This window comes from Euprymna scolopes, chromosome 17, assembly GCF_053919585.1.
Source record: "Euprymna scolopes isolate OS-2025 chromosome 17, ASM5391958v1, whole genome shotgun sequence".
Lineage (NCBI taxonomy): Eukaryota > Metazoa > Mollusca > Cephalopoda > Sepiida > Sepiolidae > Euprymna > Euprymna scolopes.
The window spans coordinates 114841045-114853945 of record NC_136498.1 but is presented as its reverse complement, the minus strand read 5'-3'; the positions used below and the strand labels follow the sequence as shown (position 1 = coordinate 114853945).

General features: G+C 30.8%; 1 protein-coding gene across 1 annotated transcript in view; it reads left to right on the top strand.

Annotated features, from left to right (window-relative positions):
* LOC145296906 (small ribosomal subunit protein uS15m-like) overlaps positions 1 to 12382 on the top strand; it is a 46411-nt gene extending 34029 nt beyond the window's left edge. The window contains exons 5-7 of the mRNA XM_080143068.1: positions 6327 to 6411; positions 9237 to 9295; positions 11923 to 12382. Coding sequence (XP_079999194.1) covers positions 6327 to 6411; positions 9237 to 9295; positions 11923 to 12339 — 561 coding nt within the window. The 3' untranslated portion in view covers positions 12340 to 12382. The remainder of the gene's footprint in view (positions 1 to 6326; positions 6412 to 9236; positions 9296 to 11922) is intronic.
* Positions 12383 to 12901: the final 519 nt, after the last annotated feature.

Sequence of the window (12901 nt, the reverse complement as noted above, 5' to 3'; positions counted from 1 at the left end):
TTCCTAATAAAAAAAATGGCACCGTTAAGGAGACGTAGTGAAACCTAACACACTCGACCACCTAGCGGTAGCATCTGGAAACTCGTAACTTGGATTTTCGCTCATATGTAGGGCAAGATTTTGTTTCTGAAGACATCTTGTACTCTTGAATTTCTCATAACTAGATCAGCTCATATGTAGAGGAGCCACAGTATTAAAGAACACGTACATCAAATCTGTTGCCAATGTCGCTGGAAAGATGGTGGGATCCTTCTACCGCTCCAGAAGATATCTCACTACTGATGCAATTCTCTATCTATATAAAAGCCAAGTACGTCCAAGGATGGAATACTGCTGCCATATCTGGGCAGGAGCTGCTAAAAACAGCCTATCCTGCCTTGATAGAGTACAAAATAGACTTCGTGGTTTAGTGGGGGATGCCCTTTTCTCTACCCTGCAACCTCTCTCCCACAGGAGAGACGTTGCGAGCCTATCCTTGTTTTATCGTTATTTCCATGGCAGGTGCTCGTCTGAACTCCAATCTCTGGTCCCCCCTCGCCAATCTTTCACGAAAAACACCCGTCTAGCTGAATCCACTGTCAAAAATTTCCCCCACTCTTTATCTGTGCCTAAATCCAAATGTGGATTCCATGAACAAAGCTTCTTTCTTAGAACTGCACGCCTGTGGAACTCTGTTCCATCTGCCTGCTTCCCACCTGACTACAACTTGGATGTCTTCAAGTCCAACGTTAATAAATTCCTAATGAACCGTCCCCTTAAGTAAACACTTCATCAAATCTCCACACTAACATACTGTACTTGCAATAACCCTTATCCCTGAGTGGCTTCCGGGCCTTGATAAGTGGTGACCACCTTGTAAAAAAAAAATAAATAAATAAATAAAAAAATGTAAAAGTAAAAAAATATCTCTGAAGAAGGAAATAAGAAGATGCAAATAGGAGAGTAAATATGTGTGTATTTTTCAGTATTTAAAATTAATAATTTTAAACGGAAAAAAATAAATATTAATATTTATAGATTAATCCTATCTTGATGAAAATGCTCAATATTTGAGATAGAGCATCAATATATGAGGGGAGTTAAAATTATGCAAATAATAATTTACAAACATTTCTTGTTCATAAAACAATGAATACAAGATAAAGCGAGTGATTTACTTATTCCATGGAGTTTCAAAATATTGGCTTCTTCTTTTTTTTTTCCAGAGGAAAACAGTTAGCAAAATAAATTTTATATAGACTTGCTATAATATTGCAGATTAGCGCAAAAATTGAAAGCTTAAAATTTCAAAAGAAAGTAATGTTTGCAGGATTTTATAGAAATATATATACAGATGCAAAAAAGGATATTTAAATAAAGTATGAAGATGTCGATTAATAAAATCTAATCAATGAAGTTGGTTAAAAATTGGTAAAATTCGTAAATCCATTGCTGGTTTAAAGTAACACTTGAAATAAGAATATTCAGATAGGATAGATCTATAATTCTTTGGACGACTAAGTTGAAGTTTCTGGTGGAAAAACTGCGAGTGTAGATAATGTAGGTTGAAAAGGATTTGTTGATTTTTTTTAAAAGATTTATGTAGATTTTTGAAATTCTTAAGTTTACAGGTGAAAAATTTGGTTTGGTGTTTATATTATAAAGTGTCTCGTTTTATATAATATTCCTTCCATGGCCAAAAGTGTACCATTCAAGCAAATACGGTAGTGTTTGATTGAATATTTGGTTAAGAGTTAGTTTTACTCATTTAGAACTGCATTAAAGCTTCACTGCTCACTCATTTTGTGATCAAATTTAAAACAAATTCATAGGTTACCTTCTCGGCTATATTTTGAAATAAAAAATTTCAATTTTCGTTCAGTAAAAACAAAAGTTCTAGTAAAATTATTAATGTTCAAAAGTCTTCAGAATAAGAAAGGAGTATGAGACGGTTTCTTCTGATTGGCTGTTGGTTACCATAGCAACGTTTTTGTTGTCGACGCCTTCATAAATCATAGCAGGAATGTTGCTTGCATGTCATCTTATTTGGATTATATAGAAAGATTTAATAAAAGTGATGCTCTTTTTCTTGCTAGGGCTGATAATCTTTTGCTTATGACATCGCCTGTTAATTCTGTTTCTCTTTTTTTTTTTGGTCCCTTTTTTCTGTTTATTTACTTAATTATGTTTTATTTTTTTTATTTTGTTAATTTAAGATGTTGGTAATAATTTTTTTTATGGATTGTTAATGCATATGATATTGAACACATAAAAGAAAATATTATTTCAAAGCAAAGCCTGGAAAAATCATGGATTACATAGAAAAATACAAGCATAAAAAGTAGTATAGTTAAAATTAAACTTAGAAAAGTAAAAGGACTACTAGTTGTTAAAACTGGGTGGGGGCATGATATTCTGGTTAAAAATATAAATTTATAACCTAAAATATTGCAGCATTAAAATTTTTTTTTTTTAAATATTTAGTGTAACATTATATATAAACTAGTGGGACCTGTGAAAATTCCACAGGGGACTCATTCATATGTAATATATTGATGTTGGTATTCTGTAGATGTTCAGCGTAAATGGAGATGCTTTGATATTATTGTAGCTATTTTGTTAAAACTGCGAAAGTACTAGCAGGGAGACCCGGTATAGCCCAGTCATAAAGTACACTTAAATATATTTTAATTTATGCAGATTTTGTATATATTATTATAGAGTTAATGTTCTTTTGATTTTTTTTTTTTAATATATTATAAAGTTGCGATTTCAAAAATAAAAAAATATATCCATATGACTTAGGTGTATCAGCTTAAACTGAAATTGAAACCAAAACTTATAAATATATATATACATACAACGAAACAGGACTATATGTCGATGACTACAAATATATTTTTTATTTGTTATTTGTCATTCCTATGTATAAAAAATAACAAATTTAAAGAAAGATTTACCGGTCACAAGTGCTCTTTTGAAAATAATGAGTACAAAAATAGAACTTCCCTGTCTAAATATTACAATGAACTAGTAGAGCAAGGTTACTCCCCAATAATGAATTGGAAAATTTTAAAGAAAGCTAAAACCTGTTCATCTTTAAACTCACCTTGCTACCTATGTCTTTATGAGAAATTGTTTATACTTACGTTTAGAGAAAGATAAATTATTAAATAAGAAACACGAAAATTCAATTAATTGCAAACATTATAAAAGCCATCTTTTAAGTAATTTAGTTTAGATATAAAATTTAAATAAATTTAAAATTGTCACTGAGTTCTATAATTTATTAAAATACTATTAATATACTTTCTCCTCGCCTGATTTCATTCTTAACTTCCCCTATCTTATATACCTGTGTGTCTATGTGAATATGTTTCTATGTGTTTATTTTATGAACGTGTGTACTTATGTTTATATATATCTATGTTATTTTGTATACCCTCCTTTGTTGTGTACTCCTCTAATAATGTTTATTCAATCCATTTGTATGCTTTTATGTGTGTATGCATCTATCTGTACTCTTGTCAAATAATTCTTATTCGTATGTATTTTTATATATATGGTTTATATGAATTATACATATTTATGTGTGTGCGATGTTGTATATTAGTATATGACTGTGTGCATATATTTGTGTATTTTTTTGTATGCATGTGTATACATAAAATTATATATATATATATATATATATATATATATATATATATATGTGTGTGTGTCTGTTGGTTCTCTGTGGGTATATACATATGTATTTTATTATTTTTAATTTTGTTACTATCTACCTGTGTATTGTTACTTTTGAGTATTTTGTTGATTTAATTACTTCTTTTGCTTGAATATATTTATATATTTATATGTAAGTGTACTTGTATCTATGTTTTTAGTAATACTGTCTTGAATGTGTTAATTTGTGATTTAATATGACTATATTTATTCTTAACGAGCTTAAACTTTCAACTTAATAGTATAGAGTTACACCTTTACTTATATGCATGTATATATGTATATATATGTGTGTGTGTGTGTATATATATATATATATATATATATATATATATATATATATATATATATATATGGTATTCTTTTTATATACATAAATATTAGATTATTCTTTATAATTATTAGTCCTATTTAATTTCTTCAATCCCCTCTTATGGCTAAATATGTTATATTAAAAAGATAATAAATATTAATTTTATTCTGTTTTATTATTATTATTATTACTATTATTTTTATTATTACTATTATTATTATTAATAATTTTAATATTGTTTTATCATTATTTTTTTATATATTTATTTAATAAAAACGCGAAAACTTTAAACTTATATCATTTAGTATAAAGGGCTTAATTAATTGTAGACGTATGTTTGAACTGTGTTGATATTACTCGTGGACGTATGTGAGATGATAAATATGTTGGTTGGTTACATTCGCTGTCATTTTTGACATGTACACTTCTAACGCTAAGATTGTATTTTCTGTTTGTTTTTGTAATAACGTGTCTCGTTACTGAAATGTAAATTGTTCATAAATTGGTTGACACGCAGATCTTTTTCTTTTTCTATATCCTCTCTACATTAATTCTTACTTTCTCTCTTTCTCTCTTTAACTATATTTCATCATTCTTTCTTTTCTCTTCTAGCCCTTGTTTTCTTTATAGTAACCCTTTATATCTTTTTCTCTTTTTCTTCTCCATATTATATTTTTTTTTCTATTTTCTTTCTCTATTTATTTTCTTTCTCTATTTCTTTTTTTCTCCTCTTAATCATTCTCTCTCCATTATAATTTTTTAACTTTATTTAGATTGCCCCTCCCTCTTTACATCTTATAATTAAAGTTCTGTGTTTTAAGGTTTTTTAACTCCAACTTTTAAAGAGTTCCTACCTAAAATAAAAATCCATTATTCAATGAACATTTGAATAGTCAAGTCGCTGCCTGATGATATCTGTTGTTTGATTGAAACAAGTGGCTGTTTGTAGCAGTGGGATGTGAGCATGTTTATATAACAATAAACAAGTATATATATATATATATATATATATATATATATATATATTATTTTTAAAATATCCACTGACACGTGTTTCGTCGTCTACGACTCATCAGAGTGACTGAATCTAGTGAGATTCGAAATTGGGACCCCACGGTAATGAGCCTGATCTCTTTACCCGCTGGTCCATCTCGCCGACAGTTAAGATATATCGCAATTTATTTAGATGTTATTTGTTTTTGTGATACGTTTTGAATGAATTCAGTTATTTATGAAAGTGCATTTTTGCCTAAATGCGAGTTGGGAATAATTAGCGGGTAAAGAGGTCAGGCTCATTACCCTGGGGTCCCAATTTCGAATCTCACTAGATTCAGCCACTCTGATGAGTCGTAGACGACGAAACACATGTCAGTGGATAATTATATTTTAAAAATATATAAGGCAGACGGAAGAAGAATTCTTATATAACATTATATTTGATAAGGCAGGCAGAAGGAGAATTCTTATATAACATTTACAATGAGTGTTCCTTACAATGTAGACATTTGGGGTGGTGGGTAATGTAGTAGTCGATTAGAAAGTAGGGTTGTTTCTGTTTTCTCACTTAAAAAGGTTTTACGGACAGGTGTTACTTAAAAAGCTTCAAGACCTTATTGTGTTTTTATAACAAAGTCAACTAACGCTATTGCTGATAATACTTCTGGGACTGTTAAACGATCTTCAAAAAATACATGATCAGAATATTGCAAAACCTTTTTTAAGGAGTTGTTCATGTCTGTAAAACGTGTTCTCAAATCCTCCTTATCATTTACTCCCATATTTTCCTTGACCTTCCCTTGTGAACTGAATTTGCTACCTCAACTGTTCTACACCTAGGAACTCTTTCTTTCAATGTGACCAAAAGTTACCTTGTATTATTTGGATTCTTTGGACTACTATTTCATTTTGAGTGTCAGTTTTACAACGTTCAAAACTTCATCCAAATTTCCTGATCCAACAAGATACACCTGAAGAAGGTTGGAGGTTACATTGACTGAAACATTGTGAAAATGACACTCAAGATGGGAACAATTGTTTGAAGAATCCAAATAATTCGAATAATTAATCCTTGTCACAAAAATTCAGAGACAAAAGTTTCCTGTTCTGTACATAGAGCTAATGTATTCTCAGTACATATTTGAAAAAAAAAAAAAAAAAATTTTATTTTTTATTTATTTATTTATTTATTTTTTCAGAATCAAAACTTATTTTATTTCAAGTGATTTAAAGAAATTTTGATTTGATTTAAAAAATTTCTCAGTTGAAATCAAATTGTATTTTTTAAGTGATTTTTTTTTTTTTTTTTCAGAAGGAAAAAAAGGTACATGAAAGACAAGAAATGATTGATTGGATTTTTTCCACTCTTGGACTCGAAGCTCATTTGGAAAGAAAAAGTAATTTTACATTTTTAATATTAAACTTTGTTGCCTGAAGCTAAAATCTGTAATATTGTGTTAAAAATAAATTTGTTTAAAAGTTTTATTGAAAACAAGTAGTTTTTTTTTTTTTAAGATTTTAAAATTTTCTGGAGAAGACTTCATAAATAGCTACCATATTGCACTATATAATAAATATGGTTTGAATTTATTATTGTGTAAAAAAAAAAAATAATAAATAAAAAGTAATATTTCAAGTTTTAATAAAAACAAATAAGTATTTATTTAGTTATATATTTTTAAAATTTATTTTTTCCAGGAAATTATCAAGAATGATAACTCAAACTCATTTGGATCAAATTCAAAAGTATTTTGACTCTTGCTTTTCTTACATGTCAGTTAGTCCTTGTTGTTGCCTGTTTTTTTATCTTGAAGTAATATTTTTTATAGCTCCTTACATCAAGTGGCTTTATGCCTTGTCTGAAGTGATTTCTTAAAAAACAATCGAATGAGTTATTCTTGGCAGTTGTCTGAGTTAATCTGGAAAAAGTTAAAATCTTATATGAAAGCAAAAACAAATTGTTTGTTTTCATAATACAGTAAGAAATTTGCATAAGAGAAAATTACAGTATTAGGTTAAATGAAGAAAAACTCAAACTTTAGTGAAAAAAAAGGTTTCATTTTTTTTTTTAATTTTTGAGATAAAAATTAATAATTTTAATTATTCAGATTATTCTTCTCATTTTGAGTGTTATTATCACATCTGACCTTCTTCATGTGTGTCTTGTTAAACTTGGAAAATTTTATGTTGATCTTAAAAATCTGCACTGCATTTTGAAGGGCACCTTCTCAAGTAATTTGTAATCATATTCATATTATGTCCTGCGCTGAGGATCGGAGCTTCAATCATCAGAAAACTATCACTTAGAACTCTTACTTAACACTTTTATTAGCATTACAAGTTGATTTTTTTCTTTTTAGATAATTGTTATTTTATCAACTTGCATGAAAATAGCAATGTAAAAGATGCTTAAAACCGAATTATGCAAATACCATCAGTAGTTCAAAAGTTATGAGAATTTTAATGCCAAAATTTATGCTTTTCCGTGGACATTTTTCTTTAGAAAAAGTGGGCTAAATTACGGACCTCAACATTTCAAAAAATTCGGTAATTTTGCCACCATTTATTTATTTTTCAAGCTATTCTCATGAAACTTGGCACTCTTATGTAAAATTGTGTGCTCTTTCTGATTATGCAGTCAAATCTGATGTATCTCTTTACCATAAGCCATGAATTATAAATTCAGATGTACAAATTTCAAATTTTAATTTTGAACTGGTGCATGGTATCATACAGTGGGTGTCTAAGTATTATAGTGGTATTTAAATATAGCTTTATTGAGAATGGGCATTTTCCTGCTTCCTCACCAAAGGTGAGTTTAATCTGGGGTGTAGCCATTGAATGCCTAAAGAGCATTCATGGCTGGTATTTACTACTCCCCGCAAAGAAAAAAAAAATTGAGTAGATATGAATTAATCTAAAAAATAAATTGAAAATTTTTCATATAGATTTTGGATTTCTGTAAAAGATGGAAATTCCCATAGTCGACCAGAACTTATGCATTTTGGGACCAGTCCAATTTTCAATTTTGTAAATCCTCTCTGACCCAAAATATACCCCTATTTTCTGAGATGCAACCATAAATCATACTCTACATGAATCCTTGATGTAGCTTTCACAGTACCAGGATACCAGGAATTCTGATAAGCAACAACTATATATTCACGAGTTGATGGTACTTTTTGTCATTTCTATTCTGTTATTTTACTGAAAATTCAACTATGTAAACAAAGAAACAAAACGGTAATTTTTTACCTTGTTTCCACTTCAACATTTAAAATGATTACTTTTTTAGGTTTTAGGGTATGCTGAAAACTAATATCGCATTTAAATTTCTGCAAATAAGTAGTTTTCCAGATATTAAGCAATGTCATTTCTTATGTTATCGCTGGTGGCCATCTTGGTACGTACGAGCACGCAAACGTAACCCCTAGAAACTATGCGTAAATGCACATACCAAGATGGCCACCAGCAATTTTAAAGAAATTTCTGCACAATAATTATCAAATATTTACATATACATGAAAATAATTCTGAAACTATTATCTCTATGAAAATGGATGATATATACCGATTTATATTATCCATTTTGAAATATTCTTCGTCAACTTTGCTCGGTTGTAACTTTGCTTCCTGTGGTCGTAAAAATATAAATCAAAGTCTAGTAGAGATGGACTTCTTTGTTTATATAGCCTGTAAAATTTCAGCCATATCCAATGAAATTTAACCCCGCGCATATGTATCCAAACGTAACATATGAAATGTAAATATTGAAAAGACAGTATCTCTTTTTGCTGTCATAATTTTTTACCGTTTTTTTTTTTTCATTTTTAACTTGGATCATAAAAATATTGAACACATAAAAGAAAAGTAAATTAACATCATTGGAATGCTTATTCTATTCTCTTTCCATCAATGTAATTCTTTTAAAAGTTAACCCACAAATAAAAAAGATATGACTTGTTGAAGAACATTAGGTATGTAATATTGCCGATATCCACAAAAATACAGCATACGCTTGTAATGCTACTTTTATACATTGTGTTACGAGTCTTTGTATACAGATTTTCGAGTTCGGCAAAATTTGACATGACGCACCTGAAGAAGGTCAGAGGTTACATCAGCCAAAACTGTAAGAATAACATTTACCATGAGAACAGTAGGTCAAATAGTCCAAAATCGGTTTTATTTGATAAAATAAATTTTTTTTTTTTTTTTTCAGTTGCATTGGCTACTATTCGAATCCGTTGCATGAAAGACCATGTATCTGTATTCTGGAAGGTAAGCAGATTTCAATTTTTTTTTTTTTGCACAACTTTCTTTTACCAAATAACAAATTCTTGTTTGAAATGGATGAGACGAAGAAGGACTTTGCCGTTCTAATCTCCTTTACTTTGCGTCACTTAAAACCTTTCTCTTCCTTATTTTCTTTAGACTCTCACTTGATTTTGTCGAGTTAAAAATTTATTCGCTTTTCTTTTCTCCTTGGTTTTAGTTTGAGAGGAGGAGGAGGGGAATGTGTTCATAAAAGGCATTTCTTGATCGACTATTTCGTCCAATTGATGTCCAATCCAATCTAATCTAACTTGGAGCATCCTCGTCTATGTTCCCTCAATTGATGCTTCTTGCCGTTTCATGTGTCCCAGTAAAAATCCAATAATTTGTGGGTCTCTAGCGCTGCTCTGTGACTTTTAGTTTCGGAAGAGATAGAGTTTGAAAATATGGAGACAGACAGACAGACATATAAACGTTTATATATTAGGTATATATATTTTTTTTATTCAGCCTGGCCAGTACCAGATGGGTGACCATTTGGGAAAACTATGCGCTGTATGTACCATGACAAGTCATAAGAAATTTCCAGGTTGGTATCTGGAGACACATTAATTCACTGGGAGAGATGCATTCCTAGTCTTAGTTGAGACATGCATGTAGAAGAAGGTAAATCTGATGACGTCGGCAGCAGGATGTTGGATGGCCATGGAGGAGGATGAATCTCTAGCAGATCAATGGTTCTATGGTATTAATAGTTACGTTAAAGCTATGCGGATGATCTAAGGACAACGGATAGGTGGAAACAGGTGAGTCAGATGCCACTGCGCTGGGGAAGGTAATAGCAACACACTCCATGAATTCTGCAAAGTTCAAATCATGTGATCATATGATGTCTTCAGAGGAATCTGACCAAAGCCTATAGAGAACACTAACCATGATTTCATCTACGGCATGAAAAATGATACGAGAAGACATGTTTATATTTTGCATGTTTTCTAGGACAATGATTTCTAGATTCAGTTGAGAATTCTCCTGACTCATTCCTGCAAACAATTTCTGTCTGACATTTCTGTTAGCAGCTTATCCAAATGGCATGCATGTCTTCTACAAGTCGGTTGATGCGGTGAGATCTAACCGATCTTTTGCAAGTTCCGAATTACTTCTCTTTGAGTGACCAAAGCCTTCTCTATCTTAGCAAGATTACGATAAGGGAAAGGTGTTCATGTAGGCGTTCCTTGGTTAGATGTTTGTCTACTGCAACCTCTAACATCCTTGTGCATGTTAGAATTAAGGATGCTTTTTGTTGGTTCATAACTCTCCAAACTGCCGAACCATAGCGCAAAAAATAAATAAATAAAATCATTATCATGATGATCTCCTTTCCATGGTCCAATGTGACTCTTCCTCTCCAGAGTTTCCTGTCTTCCATCAGTTGCCTCAGATCTAGAGGTTCACAGTTTGGCGTCGTGTGCTATTTGCTGGATGTATGTGAATCTAGGTCATCCTTTGCTTGTGCGTCCGTGTGGTGGAGTCCATAGCAATACATCACTCACCAATTCATGCTTGCTCCTCAGACAATGACCAGCAACTTGTAGGCGTCTTTCTCTGATGGTATTTGATATGGTAGGTAGGTTGCCATGAAGTTTCTGCTTCGTGGGATGATTTTGCCAAGATATATTTAATACTGTTCGTAGCGTACAGGTGTATATGCCGTCTAATTTTCTTTCCAGTCTTTTAGTGAGTGTCCAGGCTGTAGCACTGTAAACAAGGAGACTCTACTACTGCCTTGAAGAACTGCCCTTTCAGTTTGTCAATTAGCCTTGAAGTCCATACTGAATGCAGCCCATGCATGCTTTTGAGATATGAATTTCGATATCTCTCTCTCTGTGGAAACTATGTTGCTGCCCAAATATGTAAACTCTGCGACTTCTTTCAGTGTTGTTCCAACCCGAGCCCGAAAAAAATAAATTTCAATATGATCTAAAAAATGTCTTATGATTGTGAGAAAGGAAAGATTTTGAGATAAATATTTTTCATCAAAACATTTTTATATCTCTTTCTGTTAACTGGTTATACTTGTTATTGCTGTTGTTGTTTTGTTTCTTTTTTTCAGCTTCATTTCTGCTTTTTCGTTGATAAATTCTGTTTTGCCAGCATTAATGTAGAGGTCAATCTGATTGTCAGCTTCTTTGATGAAATGAAGAAGCTGACTTGTCAGAGCATCACCAAATCACATAGCAAGAACACTTTTTTCAATAGAGAAAAGTAAACTAATCTTTATCATCAAGTGGCCTTTCAGCCTTGATAAATTGTGAATCCTTTGTAAAAAAAAAAAAAAGACGTTTATAACTACTACAATTAATGGTGGATGTCATGCAATCATCTATTTGTACAAAGTACATCCTTTATGTAACGATGCAGTAATATTTAACAAATTATGACATGACAATTAGGTAGATACCATTGCGTTTTGTTGAAATTGATAAAAATAGTAATTGTTTTTTTTTTTGCTGTCAGATTTCATTATAGTAACAAAGAACCTGTTTTTTTTTTTTGTTTTTGTTATATGCCTATATTTTAATTTATACTTAACCCGAATAATTTATGCGTCTTTATTTATTCTTTTCTTTTAGGATAAACGTTCAAAATCAGACTTAAATGAAAGGATCGCAAAACGAAGGAAATGGCTGAAAGAGTTGCGCAAATTAGACTTTGAACGTTTCATCTGGATTTGCAAAAAATTAAAATTGAGATACAAGCGCGTCACTCCTTATTCGTATTTTAAACTTTCAAGACGAGGCCGGCGCAAGAAAAAGGCGAGAAAACGAAGTTTCAAGATGAAAATCAGTAAAATTGTTTCTTTGAAAGAGAAACTGGCTGCTGAGAAAGTGGAATTTGATCAGCACAAAGCAGAAACTTTGAAACAAATCCAAAAAGATTTGAAAGAATTGAATTTAACGATCGATGATGTTTATGACCCGAAAAATGTCTCAAAACTTGTACGGGTGAAAAAAGAGGAGAAAAAGTTTGTCGGACGCGTTTGGTATTAAACTTTTTTTGTTTGTTTAATAAAAGTAGCTTTTTTTTTTTAAATTGCTTTAATGCAGTTTTTTTTTTTTTTTTTTTTTTTTTTTTTTCTTTGTCTTTGTTATATTAGTTGTAAAAAGAAGAAAAATTAGATGGTAGAAAAAATAACTAGTCCTGTGAGTCTTGTGATATTGGCAGGCTGGGAAAGAAAGTGGGGGTTGTGTTGTACTACAGAAACAAATGTCAGAATTCAAACTATGGAAAGTAAAGGACAGAAAGAGAAAAACAAAAAATAGAAAATATTAAATTCTTATAAAAATCATAAAACCCCTAGATTAATAGTGAAATATCTAATGTCTAATGTAAACAAATTCTTGTTGAGCTGTCCCCTTAAATAAATAAATTATTCCCAATTTTTCACCACCAACGATTACTACACTTTTATCGAGGGTACAATTGTACACTCATTACCCCTTATCCTCGAGTGGCCTTTGGGCCTTGATAAGCAGTGACTCCCTTGTAAAAAAAAAAAAAAAAAAAAAAAAAAAATCCTGTTTCTTTCCCAAAGTGGTCTTGTTGATTATT